The sequence below is a fragment of the Cervus canadensis genome, chromosome 4 (genome assembly GCF_019320065.1).
Source record: "Cervus canadensis isolate Bull #8, Minnesota chromosome 4, ASM1932006v1, whole genome shotgun sequence".
Taxonomy (NCBI): domain Eukaryota; kingdom Metazoa; phylum Chordata; class Mammalia; order Artiodactyla; family Cervidae; genus Cervus; species Cervus canadensis.
The window spans coordinates 29,176,204-29,198,767 of NC_057389.1; the positions used below are offsets into that span (position 1 = coordinate 29,176,204).

General features: G+C 41.5%; 1 protein-coding gene across 5 annotated transcripts; it reads left to right on the forward strand.

Moving 5' to 3' along the window:
* Positions 1 to 609: 609 nt before the first annotated feature.
* On the forward strand, positions 610 to 14,814 carry ANKRD34B (ankyrin repeat domain 34B). 5 transcript variants are annotated; one of them, XM_043464757.1, is made up of 5 exons: positions 610 to 751; positions 1,012 to 1,158; positions 3,230 to 3,315; positions 8,425 to 8,498; positions 10,584 to 14,814. In XM_043464757.1, the coding sequence occupies exon 5, from the start codon at positions 10,606 to 10,608 to the stop codon at positions 12,142 to 12,144; it is 1,539 nt and encodes a 512-aa protein (XP_043320692.1). In that variant the 5' UTR covers positions 610 to 751; positions 1,012 to 1,158; positions 3,230 to 3,315; positions 8,425 to 8,498; positions 10,584 to 10,605; the 3' UTR covers positions 12,145 to 14,814. The 5 variants fall into 5 exon arrangements, with proteins under 5 accessions (XP_043320692.1, XP_043320690.1, XP_043320688.1 ...); XM_043464755.1 differs by having other exon boundaries at positions 1,012 to 1,152; positions 10,492 to 14,814; XM_043464753.1 differs by having other exon boundaries at positions 1,012 to 1,152.
* Positions 14,815 to 22,564: the final 7,750 nt, after the last annotated feature.

Genomic DNA, 22,564 nt, shown 5'->3' on the forward strand with positions numbered 1-22,564 from the left:
CGGGAGGCGGGAGGCCCCCCGCCGACTCGACAGCGCGTCGCAGGTCAGTGTGCGGCGCCGGCTGTGCGGGCTGCACTTAGGAAAACTTTGGTTTGCGTGTCGGCTGCCGGGAGGAGGGCGCGGAGCGCGCAGCCCGGGCCCAGGGCCTCCGTGCGCCCCGCCGGGTATACTTGGGCCCTGGGAGCCGGCATCTCCCGCGCCCTGGCACTGCGGAGCCCTGGCGCCCACCGAGGGCCGCCGGAGTGCAGGGTCCTTTCCAGAGACTCTGCCCCGCCGAGCCGGGCGCGCTCCGCGGAACCCACACTCGCGCCTCCCGCAGTCCCCGCCCGTTCTTGGCGGGGGCTCTGCGGCGGCGCGGGCTCGGACCCCGCGGGCGAGCGAGTTTCGCCTCCTCCTCGGCCTTGCAGCGCTGGGGAAGTGATGAGGGTAGCCGGCGGCCGCAGGATATCTGAGAGGATTCGGACAGGGGCCCCGCGGGCGCGGGTCGGCGCCGCAGCGGGAACGGCGCGCGCTCGGCTGCCAGAGCGCGCGGGTCGGAGGGGCGGACTTGGGCGCGTCTCCGCAGGTGCCTGCGGCCGCCTGGCTGTGGGAGGTGCGGGCCGGGCGCGGGGCGCGGGCTAGCGGGGGTTGCGGAGCCGTTTGCAGTACGGTCTTCACAAATGCGAGCCACACAGGGGCCGGCAGCCGGGCCCCCGGAGCCTGTTGGGGCTCCAGGACCCCAGGCCCCTTGTCAGAGAACCGGGGTCCAGAGGTGCGCCTGCCCCCAGCAGAGGGGCAATGGCTTCTCCTCTCGGGCGTGCCATTTCCCAAAAGGAGGGCCGTGTCCCCCGGGCGGGCGGTGCGGGGAGCGCTCCGCAGCGACTCTGCTCAGACCCCTTCTCGTGGAGGGCCATCGCCTCAGCCTGCCAGCTGTACCCTGGCTCCGAGCAGAGGCGCCGAAACGCGCACCCCGCCCCCATCGGTGTCCCGACGCTGTCGCCCCAGTCACCTTCCTGTGCCCTTCTCCGACAGCTCCTCGGGCTCGCTGCCTCCCCGCTCTCGGGAAAAACTGAGGCAACAACTCCGTTCCGGAGGCCGCGAGGACTGTGAGGACGCCGCCAGAATCCTCGGCAGCCTGGAAATCCCATCACGTTGGTTCCCTGAGACTTGGCGGTATAGGTTTGCATGTCTTTATGTGTGTGTGCTGGGAAGGCAGGGTTGGGGGGGTGGTGCGGGTTCTGCAGAGGGATGTGAGGGTGCAGCTTCCCCAGGGCCCAGCACCAGAGACCTGGGGTCGGCTGCAGTAGGTAGAAGTAACCAGCATTTTGGGGGTACGTGTGGGAAAGTCAGCAAACCGCACCAGCTTGGGTCGTTTGTAAATATTTCTTACAAGCCCGGTGCCAGAGAACACTTTACCTGGCAAGTCATGACGTTCCCTGAGACAATCTCAGTGGCATCTCTTGTTCTGGCTTTGTCCCTTCCCTTGCATGGGGAAGGAGATGCGTATTTTGCTGGTGGTGGGCAGGCTTGCCTCATTCCAGGCGCAGCTGGCCTCCACGTCCTGGCCTGGGCTGCCCACTACAAAGCTTGACTTTCTCAGACCTGTCTGGGAAGGGTAGGGCAGCAGACCTCCAATACCTCGGCTGCTGTAACTCAAGGCTGCACTCTTCTCTGGACCTGTGGGCTCTCTTTGCCCACTCAGGCAGGGCAGTTCTCTCTGCCCCGTTGCTCCTGCAGCAGAGCTAAGCCTCAGATGCCCTGGAGGTGAAATGATGGAGACAGCCTGGTGGGGGAGCCTCAGGCAGGGACTGATAGCTAATAGGAAGTGGGACTGGGGGACGAGTTTGTCGCAGATTTTTCCCAAGTATGTACAAGAAGCACCCGCTATGGGGAGTGGAGTCTGGGATCTAATTAACAAGCTCTCCATGTAATTGTTAGGCCCATTGTAGGTGGAGGAACAGGAGGCACCTTAGCCCCGATTCTTAGACCCCCTAGCCCAGAGCACTCGCATTGAGTGATGTATGTTTAGAAAGTGACATAATTGAATTCCTAAGTGGCAAATGTATAAGGATCTTCTGAAATCCTCACAGTCATTGTCAGTAAATATTATCCCCACTTTAGGAATGGGGAAACAGAGGCTCAGAGAAACGGCTTCTCCAGGGTTCGTGACTTGGGAGGAGACAGAGCCCCAGGCTTTGACACACAGCCTGCTGCCCCCTCTGAGCATGCTCTGGTCCCCTGCAGGCAGCACAAAGACAGGGTAACCTGCTGCAGAGGTGAGGGCCTGAGTTTCCAGCTCGAAACCCATTTGTTAATTTCCACACACCCCCTCCCTCTCGCTGCCCTTTCTCAACATGGCCAGATAAATATTAATAACTTTCTGGGAGGAAGCATAGATCCTATTTGGAGGTGGACTAAGAGGCTCAAAGGAAAGTAAAATTTCTTCCCGAATGACAGGAAAACTAGGGGTGGCTTGGGGAGAAAAATGCCACAAGCAAGACCAAGCCTAGTATCTCCAAGATGACTTTTAAAGCACCTTGGCCCCTGTGGCAGTTGTGCGTGCTCAGTCACTTCAGTCGTGTCCGACTCTTTATGACCCTATGGTCCACAACCTGCCAGGCTCCTCTGTCCGTGGGGATTCTTCAGGCAAGAACTTTGGAGTGAGTTGCCAAGCCCTCCTCCAAGGGATCTTCCGGACCCAGGGATTGAACACCCCTCCTGCATTACAGGCGGATTCTATACCGCTGAGCCACAGGGGAAGTCCATAGATACCACACAAATCAGGTACTCAAAACAGAACTCTACCCTGTGGGAAGCTGGTGTCTAAGAAGCAAGGAGACGTAAGAGAAGGAACATGGGAGCATCTATTAACTCCTGGTGAGCAGGCGGGTAAGAGAAGTGACTCTGAGAGTTCTCTGACCTTTCTCTCCTCAGCCACATCAATGGGGCAGACCTCAGCATGGACTGGGGCAGACCAGGTGAATGCCACAGCTCAGCGGTCCTTGCAGGGCAGGCTTCGTCCTGTGTGCGTGAGTGCGTGTCTGTGTGTGGACACACACAGGATTGCCCTGCGTAGAATCCACTCCTAACACTTCACAGATTTATAAACAGTGAAACATGATTAACTGCATAAACACTGTGGGGATGTCTTCCTTAACAGGGAATTAAAAAACTAGACTCCTAATGGGAGAGATGTGTGGGACAAATTATTGGTATTTATGTAGCTCTGAATAGCTTTGATTTCCTTTAGTAGGAACTGACAGCTGGCTGACAGAAAACTCATCCAAGGAGAGAAAAGACATAAGTGAAGTATGAAATTTTGAATAACATTTTCAGGTAACTTTCTATTTCCATTTAAAGTGGGTGTCTGGAGGGGCGAATGTGGTTATGATTTGAATTGCTTCACTTATCTATAGAGATTTTTTAATAGGGCTCATAATTCTGAGATCCAATGCCTTTTACTTCTTTTTCCTACCTCCCAGTCCCCTGGTGACAGGGCAGCGAGCTGGGAATTGCACCATGCAGCCTGTAAACTCTCAGTTTCCCCCATTTTCAGCACGTGGCTTCTACGGCTGGAGCCTTCCTGATCAATTTGTTTAGAGAACAAATCTTCATTTTCTTGCCCAGGAGAGTTGTTGTCTACTTAGGGTGGGGTAAAGTTCTGGGGGTCTGGTTGTTCTATCCAACCATCCTGTCATGTTCAGCCGTGTGCCTCATTGCCCATTTCTGTGTCATTTGGAACCTCCATGTCCTAAGCTTCCAGGATCCTGCTGGTAAACTGGCTCTCTTCTCGCTGGGGCCATCTCCCTGGGGGGATTTATGTTGTAGCTTCTACTATGTTAAGGCAGTTAACCATGCCACCCCCACCTCTGTCTCCTCAGCAAGTTTGAAATTGATCATCTGATGCTACCCTCTTTCCGTTTTCTTTGTTCTTCAGAATAGATATCTTCTTAAAAAATAAACTGTAATTTTAGAAGGGCCTTGGGAGGTGGAGACCATCCTGGTGACTCAGATGGTGGAGAATATGCCTGCAATGCAGGAGACCTGGATTCAATCACTGGGTTGGGGAGATCCCCTGGAGAAGACAGAGAGGCAGTAAAAGAGTAGAGTAAATATGCCATGATGAATCATGCGCCTTGTTAAAGACAATTTAATTTTAAAAATAAAAGCAGTTTATCTGGCTGTTTAATAATTAATATCTTACATTACCCATATCTTTAATGCTGAAATTACTGTATTTGGAAATTATAAGGAAAATGCCCTTAAAGGGGTAGCTTATTCCATAGTTCACCTATTAGGTTACATTTATGTTTACAAACATTATTTACAGATTCTAGAAAAACAACATTTTAAATTTTTTATGTTATTTAAATAGCCTGTCAGTTAGAGACTTGGTGGGCTTCCCCAGTGGCTTAGCTGATAAAGAATCTGCCTGCAATACAGGAGACCCAGGTTAGATCCTTGGGTCGGGAAGATTCTCCTGGAGAAGGAAATGGCAACCCACTCCAGTATTCTTGCCTGGAGAATCCCTGTGGACAGAGGAGCCTGGCAGGCTACAGTCAGTCCATGGGATTGGAAAGAGTCGGACACAACCGAGCGACGAACGTTTTCACTTTTCACTGTAGAGACAGGATAAAAATAAAAGATGGCTAAATTCTGAGATAAAAATTTTAAAAAGGAGAACACAGTGAGTAGGAAGGCATACAGGAAAGCCTTTTTCCAGGTGTTGTGTGATTTCATCACCAGCCCCCAGGGGATGAATGTTTTATGATTGTCTTCCACAGATGGGGAACCCAAGACTCTGAGAGGCTGAGATATTTGACCAGGGCACACAGCTAGAAACTAGGAGAGTCAGGGTGGGAATCTGGGTCTACCTGACCTTCAGATTTTCTCCAGTTGAACAGTCTGTTTGGAAGGTGTCACTGACCTGGGGGATCATTTACAAGCTAGATTATAACAGAGCCTGACTGGGTGAGTACCGTACTAGTACGAGGTGCCCTGGGTGGGGATGTTTCCAGGGAAGAGACATAAGGCAGGAACACTTCTGAACTAGGATCACTGTAGCCTGGAGAAGTGATCTTCATCCCAGGTGGGGCTCACCTCTATGAAGAGTAAATTAGTCAAACTTCAGTATCAGCATTTTTGATGTGCAAATGGATGAGGTGAGAGAAAAGAATAGACTGAAAGAAGGTGAAGGCATGAAAACAAGGGGGTTATTCCAATAAAGTCCTGATTACAAGATGAGACACTAGGAAACCAAAAATATATGCATATGGAGAATAAAGTACGTGGTAACTTTTTTTCTGAAAAATTTAATGTTTAAACAATTTCAGAATTTCTCTATTAAGTGTAAACAGTTTAAAGAGTGAGCAGTCCGACATTTAAAATAGATAACCAGCAAGGACCTACTGTATAGACCATGGAACTGCTCAGTGTTATGTGGCAGCCTGGATGGGAGACGTGTTTGGGGGAGAATGGATACATGTATATGTTTGGCTAAGTCCCTTCTCATTGTTCACCTGAAACTATCACAACATTGTTAACTGGCTGTACCCCAATACAAAATTAAAATTTTTTTTAAAAAGTGATCAGTCCAATAGGCTTAGAAGTCTTTATAATGAGCAAGTTAAGCCTTTGTTGTTTTGACAGCCTGCAGTACTCAGGGGCGGGTCTGCCTACAGCCACGTGGCCGCACCTTTGCTAGCTGCCACCAGCTAGAGGTGCCACTTCCCAGCTTCTCTGAAGCCCTGGAGCCCACGGCATCTTCTCTTTCCACAGGACCGCGGCGGAACCGCTGCCCGGCCTAGACATCCCAGCCAGCTCCCCTTCTTCTCCCAGTGAGAGGGAAACTTTCCCTGTGGGAGGGAAAGTTATGGCAGGAAGTGGCCAGGTTTAGCACTGTGAAGAGAGGTCTCTACATGAGGATAGGTGAAAAAATTTGAATGTTGTTCCAAAAGATTCTTTTAAAACTTAAAAAAAAAGGAAGAGGATTGGCTCCAATACTAGAAACTATATTTAATACTGAAATCTGGTATCTGGCAACTGGTTCTCATTTGAATCTCTCTCTCAAATGCTACTTTTGGTCAGAGGTGTTTTTACATGATTGATACTATTACCTCTTCTCGAATGGCAGTTACAGAGTAGTTTTTATATTTTATGTTATGTTCCAGCTCATTTCTATAAGTCTCTTTGCTTTATTAAACCCATTTGTATATGAAAAATGCTAAAAGAAGGGTTTTTTTGTGATCACTGTCTCATGTGAACTCTTTTCAGATGTTTCACATTCTGAATAGACCTCTGAATTGGGCCCCAATCTGTCAGCCAGCCATAAATTCTTAGGTTGCAGGTACATCTGGTTCTGGAATAGCTTTTTTAGAAGGTTGCACAGAGGACAAAAAATAATGTATTTTATGTATTACTTTCTATACGATAGTAGTATCGTGTAGAGGAGTATATGAAGTGTATACTATTTGAAAAATAAAAATAAAATGGACACCTATATACACACCATCCAGGTTGAGAGACAGAACATCAGGTGAATCTTAAAAACCTCTCTGTGTCCCTCCCAAAGTGCATTAATCTCCTGATCCCCAGCGAGAGGTCACTTGGTCTTAACTATTGTGTGGATCATTCCCTTTGCTTCTTTTTTCCCCAGTTTCCCACTTGTATATAATCCTTAAGTAGACTGTTTATTTTTTGGCAAACTGGGTAGCAAGCACAAATTAGTTGAATAAAGGAAGATCAATATTGCCAAAATATGGCAGAAGTTCTCAGGAGAAGATAAGTTGAACAATCTCTGGATCTCGGTTCAGCTCAGCATCCCTGAGTGTTTACAGGAGCCCTTCTGGGCAAGTCAAGAGTGAATCCTGGGAAACATGGATTTACCATGACAGGGCTTCTGGCAGGCTACAGTGTAGACCAGATACTGAATATCCAAAGGCATTTGGTCCTCAGTTAACAAGATGGTAAAATGGCAGTATAATCTCAAAGAGGATGCCTGTGCACATTCATTATCCTGGCATCTCACCATCTTCCTGGGGATTTTTGTTGCTTCTCCTCTGATGATCTCCAGATCTCGTTTCTTCTTTCTTGTTCCACCATTTCATCTTGATAGATCATATTCTTCAGTAGATTCTTGAAAGTGAATTGGGATTCAATTGAAAGTGATTCCCAATTATTGACTAATGGTTTGGCTAGCAGAGAATTCTAACCTGGGAATCATTTATCCTTCAGATTAAAAAAAAAAAAAAAGGTATCCCTCTGTTGTCTCTCATTATTCTTGTTGATAGATCTGAATCCTTTGTAATTTTTGATCCTCTCTAGGTGACTTATCCATTCCACTCCCCTTACCTGCCTCCAAACTTGTGGAATCTTCTCTGTTCTCAGTGTTCTGGAAATTTACAACCATGTGCCATGGTCAGGGTCTGTCTTCATCCATTGTGCTGTGTTCTAATTGGCCCCTCTCAATTCAAGAACTTGTGTCCGTCACGTCTAGAAAATTTTCTTGATCTTAGTCATCATTTCCTCTCCTGCTCACCCATTCCTCCACCCCCACTATTTTCTCTAGCAGGAACTTCTGTTAGTTGAATCTTGGATTTCCTGATCTAGTCCTCTAATTTTCTCATTTTTTTTCTTTCTATTCTTTTTGCTTGACTGTGTTAGAGATTTTATCAACGTTATTATTCAACCCTTCTATTGAGTTTTGCAGTTTGTATCATGTTTTTATCTTTTGAGAGCTTTTTACAGTCTCTGAATATTCTTTTTAATAGACTCGTATCCTTGTTTCATGGTTACAATATCTTCTTATCCTTTTGAGGATAATGAGTTTTGGAAGCTTTCATTTTCTGGACTTCTCCAGGTTACATTTTCCTATTTGTTCTGGTCTCTACCTTTAGTATAAGAGGCTTTTTTGTTTGCATTCTCATGATTAAAGGGCTTGGGTTAAAAAGCTAATGTCAAGCTTTGAGCACATGAGTGATGTTTTATACCACCCTATGGGATGATTTGGGTGGCATGTTGAAGAATCCCTGTGATCAGTATACTTTAGGTATTTTCTCCTTGGTAGGTCACATTCTTGAGAGGAGCCTATTCCATTTTCTTCTGAAGAATAAAGATATGGGTGCTGTCCTTGAAGCTGAGTAGGGGGGCAGTGCTGTGAGTCCTTTGATATTGATGGTCAGTAAGCATACCGTCGTTGTTGTGGTGCAGTGGTAAAGAATCTGCTTGCAGTGCAGGAGATATGGATTTGCAAGGGTTCAGTACCGGAATTGGGAAGATCCCTTGGAGAAGGAAATGGCAGCCTGTTCCAGTGTTCTTGCCTGAGAAATCCCATGGACAGAGAAGCCTGGCAGGCCACAGTCCATGAGGTCATAGAAGAGTCAGACATGACTTAGCGACTAATCAAGAAGCATACAGTCACTTATTCTCCTGTTTTCTTGTCCTCAGATTTACCCAGCGGCTGTCAGTCCAGAGATTCTCCGTTTCACCGTTTCTGGAGAATAAACTGGACATCTTTTGAGGTGGGAAATGACAGTCCTCTGTCTCCGAGTGGCTTGGAGTGGTGAAGTGTTTCTCGTATTTTAATGTGCATGCAAGTCACCTGGGGATCTAGTTGAACCATAGGCTCTGATTCAGTAGGTCTGGGATCGGAGCCTGAGATTTTGCACATTTAACAAGTTTCGGGTAGGGCCACTGCTGGGGGTCCAAGGTAGGACCACCACACTTCTTGTAGCAAATCCCAGATCTAACTGCCTCTCTCACGGCCCTTCTCCTAACCCTCTAGGAGGGCTGTACTCTCCACTTGCTCCACTAGCTAGTTCTAGAGCCTCCGGCTGCTGCCTCTTTCAAGGATTCTGTAGTGTACACGGGTTCATTCTCAACTCTGCCACGATGACTCGAGGCACAGCCTTTTCAGGTTGGCTGAGTCAGTTACCACTGGCTCATTTGCTTTCTGGCTTCCAAAATGTTACTGTCATCTTCTGTCCTTTTCCTGCTATCTTTGTGAGTTTATCTTTCTGAAAAAAAAAATCTTTACTTTTAGGGGGTTTCAGGCAGGGTTAAAAATTAGATGTGTTTGTTCTGCCGTATCACCCTAACCATAATCAGCTGCTAAAGTATTTTCCTAAAGTTGATTATGGTATTGGTATAGAGCCTGATCTGTGATAAATAACTGTGCTAATTAAAGTTTTCAGGTCTTTGCACAAGAAATGGTCTCTACTTCTCCGTTCCCCCTTTTTCTTCCTGCTAAACTCTTTCACAGTCGTCAAGGTTTAGCTCAAATGGCTGGTCTCTGTGACGCCCCTCTTCCGTCCTCACACTATTAAGGTCTGTGTGTTCTCATGACTTTAAGCCATAACCAGCTGCTTATTCCAAAGAGCTGTATAAGCTCCTCAGGGCTGGGGCCTGTACCTTTATAACTCAGAACCCATCACAATATTAAGAGCTTATAGCTGTTTATCACTGCATTAATTTCTGTGTACATGTCTATCTCTTTTTTCTTCACTTTCTTTCTGCTCTCTTCATCTCTTCTTTCTTTTAAGAAGTCATATTTATTATCTATTCTACTATCCAATAGAAGTTCATGTCCAATATTCTTAATCTTAAAAGTAAATGAGTAGAATAAATAATCCTCAATTTATCAAAGCTACCAAATTAAATGAAATAGACTTAAATATTACATAAACTTTTATTTGCTTTTTATCCCTAGCTCCAAGGACTGTTGTAAAACTAACATGTCCTTGGCTCTCAATAAAGATATAATTCTTACCACCTTTTGAAATTATCTGTTGAGTGAGTTTGAATCTAAATTATTTAAATAAACATAAATCATCTTCCATTTTAATGATAACAAAATGTTTATGAAGTCTACATGTCTTCATTTGTTTTTAGCCTAGAAAACTCCTTTAAAGCAGCTGTCAAAATTTAACCCAATAGTACGTTTCTAACCCCATAACCTAGTCAGTATATGATTTAAATAATGGAGTCAAGAAAAATGCATAATCACATACTCACCATTCCTATCTCAGTGTCAGACACATCAGTTATTTTAACATCTTGTAGTCCAGATATTTTTCATCCTTTAAAAGAAACATCAAAATGCTCCTCAAATTGGAAATCTAGATCTTAATTATATTATTTAGTTGAAGAGCATATTTAGGTAATTTAATACTAAGAAGTATTTTATATTAAGCTGCCATAAACATGTTCTACTTCAGTTGATTCAGTTGCAATTACTCATAAATTTGGCTTTTTGGCTTAAATTTGCATTTTAATATTATTTTAAAAAAACTTTTCCAAGTAGAAAATAAGGTGATGATTATTTAGTCAATGTGGGGTTTAGAGAAATATCAGGCTAGTGTTATATCATAAATATTCAATGAAGATTTTAAAAGTAAATTTTAGTTTGAATGCCGTAAAGGTTGTTACTATTCTAAAATTATTTTTAATTTTGCAGTTCACTATTTTGCTCTGTATTTATTAAAGAACAATTTTATTTATGTCTTCTTTCTCTAGACATATTTCAGAAATCGTGAATAACAACATGAATATAAATTGGGACATTGATTCCGACTAATCTTTTGTTCTTCATCTTCTTTGATAACCAGGTATTGATTCTGACTTTTGAAGATGGATGAATGTGTTGAAATTTCCAGTGATGGAAATTCTCTAATTAAAGCGGTCCATCAGAGCCGGCTTCGCCTAACAAGACTTTTGTTGGAAGGTGGCGCCTACATCAATGAGAGCAATGACCGTGGGGAAACACCTTTAATGATTGCTTGTAAGACCAAACATGTTGATCACCAGAGTGTCAGTAAAGCCAAAATGGTTAAGTACCTGTTAGAAAACAATGCTGATCCCAACATACAGGACAAATCTGGGAAAACTGCCTTAATGCATGCTTGCTTAGAAAAAGCTGGTCCTGAAGTTGTTTCGTTGCTCCTAAAGAGCGGGGCTGACCTCAGCTTGCAAGATCATTCTAGTTCCTCGGCCCTGGTTTATGCTATAAATTCAGAAGATAGAGAGACCCTGAAAGTTCTCCTTAGTGCTTGCAAGGCAAAGGGGAAAGAGGTCATTATCATAACGACAGCAAAATCGCCCTCTGGCAGACACACCACCAAACAGTACTTAAATATGCCTCCTGGGGGTATGGATGGGTGTCATACCCCAGCCAGCTGTGCCTCTCCTTCAGAAATAGACTTAAAAACAGCCTCATCACCACTTTCACATTCTTCTGAAACTGAAACGACACTTTTTGGCTTTAAAGATCTGGAGCCTGCAGGAAGCAGTGATGATACTGGGGATCGAGGCTCCCCTGTGAGGAAGCCTGGTCTGGCTCCTAACGGGCCCAAGCTCCCTCAGGCTCCTCACTGGATCAGGAGCCCTCCTTCGTTAATGCACAGAGTGGCCTCCTTACAAGAGGAGCTCCAGGATATTACTCCAGAGGAAGAATTATCCTACAAAGCCAACCGGCTGGCACTTTCCAAGCGATTCATTACTAGGCACCAAAGTATTGATGTAAAAGACACTGCGCATTTGCTAAGAGCCTTTGATCAGGCCAGCTCAAGAAAGATGTCATTTGACGAAGTAAATCATCAATCATTTTTTTCTGAAGGAAATCAGCAATGCATTGACATCCCAGTGGATCAGGACCCAGACTCTAACCAGACAATATTTGCTTCCACCCTGAGAAGTATAGTTCAAAAAAGAAACTCAGGGGCAAATCACTACAGTTCTGATTCCCAGCTCTCGGCTGGTCTTACCCCTGCAGCTTCAGACGATGGCAAAGCACTTATAGGAAAGAAAAAGATTCTCTCGCCATCTTCCTCCTTGCTATCAGGGTCCAAAGAATTGTTGGAGAATATGCCCCCAGGTCCCCTGAGCAGGAGAACTCATGCCCTTTTAGAAAGGCGTGGTTCAGGAGCTTTCTCTTTAGATCACAACAGTACACAAACCAGACCAGGATTCCTGCCACCCTTAAATGTGAACCCTCACCCTCCCATATCAGATATCAATGTCAGCAACAAGATTTCCAGCCTTCTTTCTTGCGGTCAAAAAGTGCTTATGCCAACAGTTCCTAGTTTCCCCAAAGAATTCAAAAGTAAAAAGATGTTGTTAAGGAGACAATCATTGCAAACAGAACAAATTAAGCAGTTAGTTAATTTTTAAGACATGGCTAGAAAATACATTTTGTTCACGTTTAACCAGAAAAATACAGAACTAGAAGATTTAAATGTTCATCCTTTTAAATCTTTTTATTGGTTAGTTCATAATAGTTAGGGGTTATCAAAATGTACTGTGTCCCATCATACTATGCACTGTAGATATACAAATAATAGATAATTTTTGAAAAGAGATTCTCTCAAAGCGATTTGTTTTAAAAACCTTCCATATTTAACACACTTTATGTGGTCCAAGTTTTTAATTTAAACAAAAATAAGCAAACAAAGAAGGTTACATATGTTGGCGATAACTTTAAAGTTTTCAATTTTGCCAAAATTTTATTAGGAAACATTGTGTTCAAATCAGTAATTTTTTAAAAAAGCATTTCAAGATTGTAATTTGCCACGATGCCAACATCATAAAAGAGAACATTAACAGCTATAAATTGTTCTATGGTCAATAAGCCTAAGCTACAAAGAAAGAATGAACTAATTCTTGAAAAATCTTGACTGCAGGTAGGTGACAATCTAATTAATATTTTTAAAGGTCAACCATTATAGTAGACAAGGCAGCTAATATGTGTTGTCAGCTTAATCAGTGTCAAAGTGGCAGATCTGAGTTTTATAAGCTAGTTATAATCTATGCCAAATGTTTGTGTGCTATTTTTTGCTTTGCCTTTTTTTTTCAATAGGAACTTTTCTTCTTTTTATTCTATTTCCCAAGAGCAAACACAGTAAGACTAAAGCAAGAATAGAATACATTTAAAATACATAAAATATTAGTGAAAAGAAATTATAACAACAAAAATGTTAGTTTGTTGCTTGACATTGTGACAAAGTTTACTGAAATTTCTTCCAGATACTAAGCTTCTGCAGTATTGAATTTACAGGATTATTAGTCAAAGGAACATTTCTGTTCATTTGCTGTTGACAGAACCTTTTTCTTTATTTTATATTATGGACATTTTCAGTCACACAAATGTAGAGAGAATAGTTCAATGAGGCTTCATATATACAGTGTAATAGAGTATTGATTTTTTAAAACACGAAGGCATTTTGGTGTAATATTAACTCTTCAGTCCATAAATTCAATGTGGATCCAGATTTTTTTTTTAGTCCTCATATAGTGTCCTTCTTTACCTATCTTTATGACATTTGTTTTAAAGTCTATTTTGTCTGAAATGAGTATTGCTACCTCCAATTTCTTGTCATTTCTGTTTGCAAGAAATATCTTTTTCCATCCCCTTACTTTAAGTTTATGTGTGTCCTTTGCCCCATAGGGGTCGTTTATAGGCAGCATATTGTAGGCTCTTGTTTTCTTATCCTGTCAACCACTCTGCATCTTTCAATTGGAGCATTTAATCCATTGACATTTAAGGTAATTACTGATAGGTGTGTATTTATTGCCTTTGTTAACCTTGTTTTCCAGGTAATTTTTGGTTTCTTCTTTGTTGCTTTTTTTAAAAAAAAAATTGTTTTTCCTTTTGTGGTTTGATGAGTTTCATTTTTGTGTTCTCTTCTTCTTGGTTTTTGTGAATCTGTTGAATGTTTTTGACACATGGTTGCCCTGTGTTTCAAGTGTGTTAATCCATTACTATATCTTCTTGCAGTTCAGTTACCTATTACTATATCTTAGTGCAGTTCAGTTCAGTGTGTGCATGCTTAGTCACGTCCAACTCTGCAATCCCAGGGACTGTAGCCCACCAGACTCCTCTGTCCGTGGAATTTTCCAGGCAAGACTACTGGAGTGGGTTTTTGCCTTTTTCATTTTTAATGTTATTTTATGGAATTCTTTCTCCATATCTTTTCATCCCTGTTATTGTTTTTTGAAGCTTAGTCATAGATTCCCAATGACAAGATAATACAACTGTTAAAAGCATTTCTTGTTTTGTTGTATTAAACTATTCTTGTCTTTATAAATACAACCAAAAAAAAAGTGTGGGATTTATCACAAAAAGAAACTAAATGCTTGCTTTGTTGTAAAAAAGGAAAACTGATTATTAGATTATATTAGGTTAGCTAAAATTAAGAAAGCTGGTAGAAAATTTAATTACAAAATGTATTAAGTATTCGGTCAATATTAAAGCATATCTTTTTATTACTGAGATATGATTATTAGATTATTTATATAATTAGAATAATAAGGGTAATATCCTTAGTGTGACATTCCAATTATCTAGTATTTAGGACCTGTGAATAATTTCTAACAAAATAAATGAATGTGATGCTACTATCATAAAATATTATGGATATACTATCTATATTATTTCAAAATATGGTATCTATACAGAGTCCTTATTTCAAGTTAGCAGTTTTACAACAAAGAGTAAATCAAACTATACAGAGCCTGAGTATATTAATTTGAGGTCCTGGCAATTGACACGATGCTTTTCTTCATAATTTGATATAAGCAAGTTGTTGTTTAACATAGTAATTAATTTCTTGTGGCTTTTATTTGAAAAATAAATGGAAACTGGAAGTTTTCCATTTAATGTTTTGAAAAACATTAATATTAATTGCATTAAAAGTATTCTTTGGTTCAGAACTTAGAATTGTGCCTGATGTTTATAGGTAACTAAACCCTTTTTGCAAGTTTTAATACTGAGAAAAGTTCTTGGCTTCAAGTTGTAAGGATACGGTTTGGAAGAATATGTAGCTTGATTAGTTCATAAACAAAATGATATCAATAAAGATTTAAATGTCATTTTGAGTATCAGTGCTGTTTTTTACTTTTCATTATATAGTACACATACTAATGATAAAAATTAACATAATCTGAAGAGAAATTGTGCCATATACGTTTTCTTTGAGTAAATAGAAAGCTAAGAAAGAATAACTTTTGTTGTTACTCTTATCCCAACATGAAAATAATATTTAAAGTATTAAAACTTTGTTGGCCATGTTTGGAAGAGTTTTAGTCTTCTATCAATCCTAGGAACATTTTAGGGGCTGAGGTTGTTTGAGCCTGGTTGTAAAGTCATCCCGTGGGACTCAATTGAGATTTGACCTTAAGTACTGAAAGGACTGATGACTGACTTAGTCCGAATCCTCCAGATTAAGAAAAACAACTAAAGCCAGAAAATTGAAGTTACAAAAATATTTCAATTATTTTACCTATCCTAGGAAGATAACAATCACTTTTGGAAACAGGCTGAGAATAGATGTTAATCAAAGATTTAACAAAAGAGATTCCTTTGACTAACCATCAAAGTCTTATGAACTTCAAAGATTTTTTGAGACAGGCTTTACTTGACAATTCTAGATTCATTGGGACAAGTTGAAAACTAATGATTGAGATTACATTTTTGAATTTCAGTTATCCATGCAACTTCTTAGCTTTATTTTCATGTTTATTCCGTGTTAGCTTTAGTGGCATAAATATGAATTTTGACTGTCAGGCAACACATTTCAAAAAGGCTCTTCTCAATTTCTAAAAAAAAAAAAAATGTCTATATTATCCCTACAGCTTTGGGCCCTATAAATGTGAGGAATCTGACATCCAAGGGAAGAACTGTTCCACCAAGGGATTCAATCACAGTCCACCGGAATGTAAACTGTGATAACCATCTGATCATTCCAGGTTCCTTCACAGGAGAAAAAGGTTTCATGACACTGGTTGGAATAAATACGGATAGAATTTGAGGAATTCACTGGGGACCCCCTTGCATTATCATAGCCAGGGGTAAATGTAGGTTATCCCAGTTCCACACAAATGGAGCATCAAGCCATCAGAATTCTCAAGAATGAAGAGATGGGGGTACACCACCAGGTACATTCTTGGCTGTTTCTGCCCACAGCTTTTAGAAGGGGCAGCCTAAGGTATCATATCATCCCATTGGTTCCCTTACTCCCCGACAGTAAACTGGATGAAGGATGGACAAGTGGCCCAAAGGAACAAAGCTGCAAACTGAGATGAATCAATGGGGGCTTTCTCTCAGTATCTGAATTTGTCTGTGGCATACTGGAGTTTGTGACCTCCCACTGCTAAGGACCTTGTCTTAGTTGCTTAGGACAGTGGTCTTAGATTTTGCCCTTCCTGCAGCCTACGTGTTCAACATTTCTCTGAATTTTCTGGATATTTCTCCTATGGTAAGTTCTTCCCTAGCCTCAGTTATTTGAGTTAATTTGAGCAGGATTCTATTATTACATCCAAAATGTTTCAGACCAAGACAGTACCTAAAGCAGTATCAGTTGGATCAAAATGGAAAATATGGTCCAGAAAGAAGGTAATCATTATCAAAACAAGGGCTTCATGGCTCACGCCAAGAGAGTTCCAACTTTATAAGACAGCTTTGACACCTAAGGCTTCAGCTTTGAAGAGCGTATCAGGAGACAGTATCTTTATCAGTGATCATAGTATGTCACAGAGGCTCTTTAGTACAATGCCTGGCGTATAGTACACACTTCAGATTTTTACTGCTTCTCATAAATATAAGGATAAGGGAATTTTAAAAACTAGAAAACATTTGATAAGTTGGTAAGACAATGGTTATAATTATTCTCTTTCCTCTACAAAGTTCCAAATGGGTCATTATTTTATACAGGCTTTTAACTAAAAAACAACTTCAATATACTTCTGTACTGTTTGAGTCTTAAAACTGCTTGCATGTATATTTTTCAATTTAAAGGCTAATAGAGAATTCCCTGATTGTCTGGTGATTAGGACTTTGAACTTTCACTGCTGATGGCCTGGTTCAATCCCTGGTTGGGAAGTTAAGATTCCGCAAACTGAGTGGTGCGGCCAAGAAATAAATAAATAAAGACTAATAAAGCTATTTTTCAAGGATTGAATATGTTTAGACACAAAATACATTTAAATTAGAGATGCCAAGGGAACATTTCATGCAAAGATGGGCTCAATAAAGGACAGAAATTGTATGGACCTAACAGAAGAAGATATTAAGCAGAGGTGGCAAGAATGCACAGAAGAACTGTACAAAAAAGATCTTCACAACCCAGATAATCACGATGGTGTGATCACTCAACTAGAGCCAGACATTCTGGAATGTGAAGTCAAGTGGGCCTTAGGAAGCATCACTACGAACAAAGCTAGTGGAGGTGATGGAATTCCAGGTGAGCTATTTCAAATCCTGAAAGATGATGCTGTGAATGTGCTGCACTCGATATGCCAGCAAATTTGGAAAACTCAGCAGTGGCCACAGGACTGGAAAAGGTCAGTTTTCATTCCAATCTCAAAGAAAGGCAATGCCAAAGTATGCTCAAACTACCACACAATTGCACTCATCTCAAATGCTAGCAAAGTAACACTCAAAATTCTCCAAGCCAGCCTTCAACAATATATGAACCGTGAACTTCCAGATGTTCAAGCTGGTTTTATTTTTTTTTTTATTTTTATTTTTCAAGCTGGTTTTAGAAAAGGCAAAGCAACCAGAGATAAGTTGCCAACATCCGCTGGATCATCGAAAAAGCAAGACAGTTCCAGAAAAACATACATTTCTGCTTTATTGACCATGCCAAGGCCTTTGACTATGTGGATCACAACAAACTGTGGAAAATTCTGAAAGAGATGGGAATACCAGACTACCTGACCTGCCTCTTGAGAAACCTGTATGCAGGTCAGGAAGCAACGGTTAGAACTGGACATGGAACAACAGACTGGTTCCAAATCGGGAAAGGAGTATGTCAAGACTGTATATTGTCACCATGCTTATTTAACTTATATGCAGAGTACATCATGAGAAACGCTGGGCTGGATGAAGAACAAGCTGGAATCAAATTGCTAGGAGAAATATCAATAACCTCAGATATGCAGATGACACCACACTTATGGCAGAAAGTGAAGAAAAACTAAAGAGCCTCTTGATGAAAGTGAAAGAGGAGAGTGAAAAAGTTGGCTTAAAGCTCAGCATTCAGAAAACAAAGATTATGGCATTCGGTCCCATCACTTCACAGCAAATAGATGGAGAAACAGTGGAAATAGTGGCAGACTTTTTTTTGGGGGGGGGGGGCTCCAAAATCACTGCAGATGGTACTTCAGCCATGAAATAAAAAGACGGTTACTCCTTGGAAGGAAATTTATGACCAACCTAGACAGCATGTTAAAAAGCAGAGACATTACTTTGCCGACAAAGTCCGTCTAGTCAAGGCTGTGGTTTTTTCGGTAGTCATGTATGAATGTGAGAGTTGGACTATAAAGGAAGCTGAGCGTCGAAGAATTGATGCTTTTGAACTGTGGTGTTGGAGAAGACTCTTGAGAGTCCCTTGGACTGCAAGGAAATCCAACCAGTCCATCCTAAAGGAGATCAGTCCTGGGTGTTCATTGGAAGGTTCATTGAGGTCGAAACTCCAATACTTTGGTCACCTGATGCGAAGAGCTGACTCATTTGCAAAGACCCTGATGCTGGGAAAGATTGAGAGCAGGAGGAGAAGGGGACGACAGAAGATGAGATGGTTGGATGGCATCACCAACACAACGGACATGAGTTTGAGTAAACTCTGGGAGTTGGTGATGGACAGGGAGGCCTGGCGTGCTGCAGTCCATGGGGTCGCAAAGAGTCAGACATGACTGAGCGACTGAACTGACTGACTGACTGACTGACATACATTTTATAGCTTAAAGAAACAATGCTAGAATGATCACAGCAGAAATGGTATGAACCTTTTATCCACAAATGCTGAGCACCTGAAACACCTTGATACATTCACACATTTTGGTCTTAGAACTCTACAGTATTAAAAATTAGAACCACAAAGGTTTTTTGTTGTTATTTTGTTTTTGTATATCTGGGTTATGTGTATCAATATTTACTACATTAAAATTTAAAACTGGGACATTTAAAAATATTGTTTTAAAATACCAAGCCCATTACACAATAGCATAAATATTTTATGAAAAATAACTACATTTTCCAAAATATATTTAGTGAGAAGAGTGGCACTGTTTTATGTTTTTGCAGTGTCTTAAATTTTGACTTAATAGAAAACAGCTGGATTCTCATCTGTGTTTCTGCTTCAATCTATTGTAAAATGTTTAGTGGAAACATGAAGAAAATGTGGTATCACACAGATATAAAAGGAAGAAATAATTTAATAGGTTTTTCAGATAATTATAGATCATCCATCTTTTTTTTTTCCTTCATGAAGATTTTATTTTTTTGTTGTTTTTTTTGTTTGTTTGTTTTAATTTTAATTGGAGGCTAATTACTTTATGATATTGTGGTGGTTTTTGCCATACATTAACATGAATCAGCCATGGGTGTACATGTGTTCCCCATCCTCCTACATCCCTCCCCATCCCATCCCTCAGGGTCATCCCAGTGCACCAGCCCTGAGCACCCTGTCTCATGCGTCAGACCTGGACTGGTGATCTGTTTCACATATGGTAATATACATGTTTCAACACTCTTCTCTCAAACCATCCCACCCTCGCCTTCTCCCACAGAGTCCAACAGTCTGTTCTTTACATCTGTGTCTCTTTCGCTGTCTCACATGTAGGGTCATCATTACCATCTTTCTAAATTCCATATGTATGTGTTAATATACTGTATTGGTGTTTTTCTTTCTGACTGACTTTGCTCTATATAATAGGCTCTAGTTTTATCCACCTCATTAGAACTGTAGATCATTTTTCTTGGTACTGTACTCAAAATTGTTAAGTAGGTGGTAGTTTCTTAAACGGTTAGTTGTAGTATAGAATTTGAAGCCACGCCAAGGAACTTTCATTTTCTGTTACATTAAATTTCATTGCTTTGTCTTGCACTTTGAATGGATTCCTTATCCAAGCAAGACCTTATAATATCATGCATTAGTAATTTGTAAAACAATGATTCCTTGAGTTATGCAGATATTCTAAGTGTTGACACATTGTACTATGTAGCATTAAAAAATAACATTTATTAATATCACCACTGATATCAAAGTCCTTAGGTATTGGAAATTGTCAACTCACAATGATGAGTTCAAGTTTAGTTAAATTCTAATTTTTCATGTAAAAACTCAGGTTTTATCATTGGCAGAAGATACTGTCAGTTGTTTTCCTTTAAGTGACAAGCTTGCTTTGTTCATTTTTGAGAAAATATCTGCCAATTACCCAAGACTAAGTAACTGGGCTGTCAGTTGTTCTTTCAAGTAAATATTTTTTTCATGAAAAAAATGGCTGGTTCAGTTTGCATCAAGGGCTTTTCTTTAAAACAAGCCCTGAACTTCAGTACAACAGAGCTGTACTCTACCTCAATTCCTTCACATGGAATCTTAAAAAGATATGTACTCAAGATCAAGATTGACTGAAATGACTATTGCTGAATCTTCGATTCCTTCACATGGAATCTTAAAAAGATATGTACTCAAGATCAAGATTGACTGAAATGACTATTGCTGAATCTTCGATGATATTCCTGTGTCCTTTTTGTTTGAGCATGTGGGGTAGTGGAGATTATGACTGATAGTCGATGCCATGAATTTGATTCATACTCAGGGCTTCGCTGGTGGTTCACACAGTAAAGAACCCACCTGCAATGTGGGAGACCTGGGTTCGATTCCTGGGTTGGGAAGATCCCCTGGAGGATGGCCTGGCAACCCACTCCAGTATTCTTGCCTGGAGAAGCCCCATGGACAAGAAGAGCCTGGCGAGCTACAGTCCATGGGGTCACAAGGAGTCAGACACGACTGTGTGGCTAAGCGCAGCACACAGCACACGGGGTATCCACAGCTGAGCCTAACATTCTTTTTTCTGCCATCACTGCAAGTGTCAACACAGTGAGACAGGCAATTTCACAAATGGTTTTTATCTCATCCACCTTCTAAAAGCATCTCAGGGACACTGAGGGGTTTGTGGGCCACACTTTAAGAACAATTGATCTAAGAGAATTGCTGAGGTTTTGTGTCATCTATCCATCCATTCATCCATCATTTCTTAAGGGCCTGTTCTGACCAGGTATCATAGAAAAATGATGAATAACCTCTCCCCCAACAGCACAGTTGAGGGCAAAACACAAACCTATACAATAATCATAGTCTAACAGAGGATGTGCACCAGGAGAAAGCCCTGGGGAAGTCATGAAAGACCTTATAGAGACCTTGGCTTAGGGACAGAGCTCAACAGGCTGTGTGAAGAGATCACACCCTTCAAATTTAATTCAGAATTTTTTGATTAGCTCTTGAATTCACAAAGTGACAACAGACTCTCACAGTAAATATTTCAATTAAATTTTCTAAATTCTTACTACATTATGTGACCCCCAAGAAAGGGATAAAGAAGAAAGGGGCAATGACCAGCCTTTATGAAGATTCTATAGCAGGAATCAAACCCAGAACAACTCAACTGCCTGATTTAGTCAGACTGGTTCCTTTTGCAAGCAGAAGCATAGAAACCAAAAAGCCTCCCTTAGAGGACAGGAGGTTGGGTGAGTACCTTTCAAGGTTTGCCTGTTTTCTCTCTACTCTGATGGTTAGGCTGTGAGGTAGCTTTTGTTGGTTAAAATTATGACATAATTAAAAATATGTAGTAAAGTAGCAGTTCCTGGGGAGTGGGTGTAGTTATTTAAGAAACTGATAGAATTAAGTCCAACTCTTTACAGCCCCATGGACTATAGCCCACCAGCTGCTCTGTCCATGGAATTTTCCAGGCAAGAATACTGGAGTGGGTTGCCATTTCCTACTCCAGGGGATCTTCCTGACCTGAGGATTGAACCCTCCACTCTTGCATCTCGTGCACTGGCAGATGGATTCTTTACCACCAGCACTACCTGGGAAAACTGAATTAAAGAGCATTCTTTCTAAAGTCAGAAGGGGAGATGAGTTCAAACGAGATTGGGCGTGTTCCGTGTGGTATGACCATAGATGGGAGGTGAGTTCAAAGGCAGGAAGATGGGGTTTTTATTTTTCTTTCCAAATTGGTATAAAGTAGCAATGTCATCAAATCACTGAGAAATATAGCAATATCTAGCCTCTGTCTTATCCTGTTTGGGTCAGTGGCTCCTCCTGACCCTCTGTTACACGAGCCCAAAATATGTGTTATTAGATTCTTCCTCCTCCCCCATACTTCTCATTCAACTGGTTTACAAAGTCTTAAAAGTTCTTCCCTCTTAACCTTTCCTCTATATTTTGAGCCTTCCCATCCCATTTTGCTGCCACCTTAATTCAAGGCCCGAAAAGGCAATGGCACCCCACTCCAGTACTCTTGCCTGGAAAATCCCATGGACGGAGGAGCCTGGTAGGCTGCAGTCCATGAGGTCACAAAGAGTCGGACATGACTGAGCGACTTCATTTTCACTTTTCACTTTTATGCATTGGAGAAGGACATGGCAACCCACTCCAGTGTTCTTGCCTGGAGAATCCCAGGGATGGGATCGTATAGAGTCGGACACGACTAAAGTGACTTAGCAGCAGCAGTAATTCAAGGTGTCATCTCCTTTCAAGAATTCTAAGGCTCCTTCTCATGCCATTGGAATCATCTTTGTAACACTCAA

Bases quoted from the DNA above. Each gene is read 5' to 3' on its own strand.
- ANKRD34B (XM_043464757.1), top strand. From the start codon at position 10,606: ATGGATGAATGTGTTGAAATTTCCAGTGATGGAAATTCTCTAATTAAA.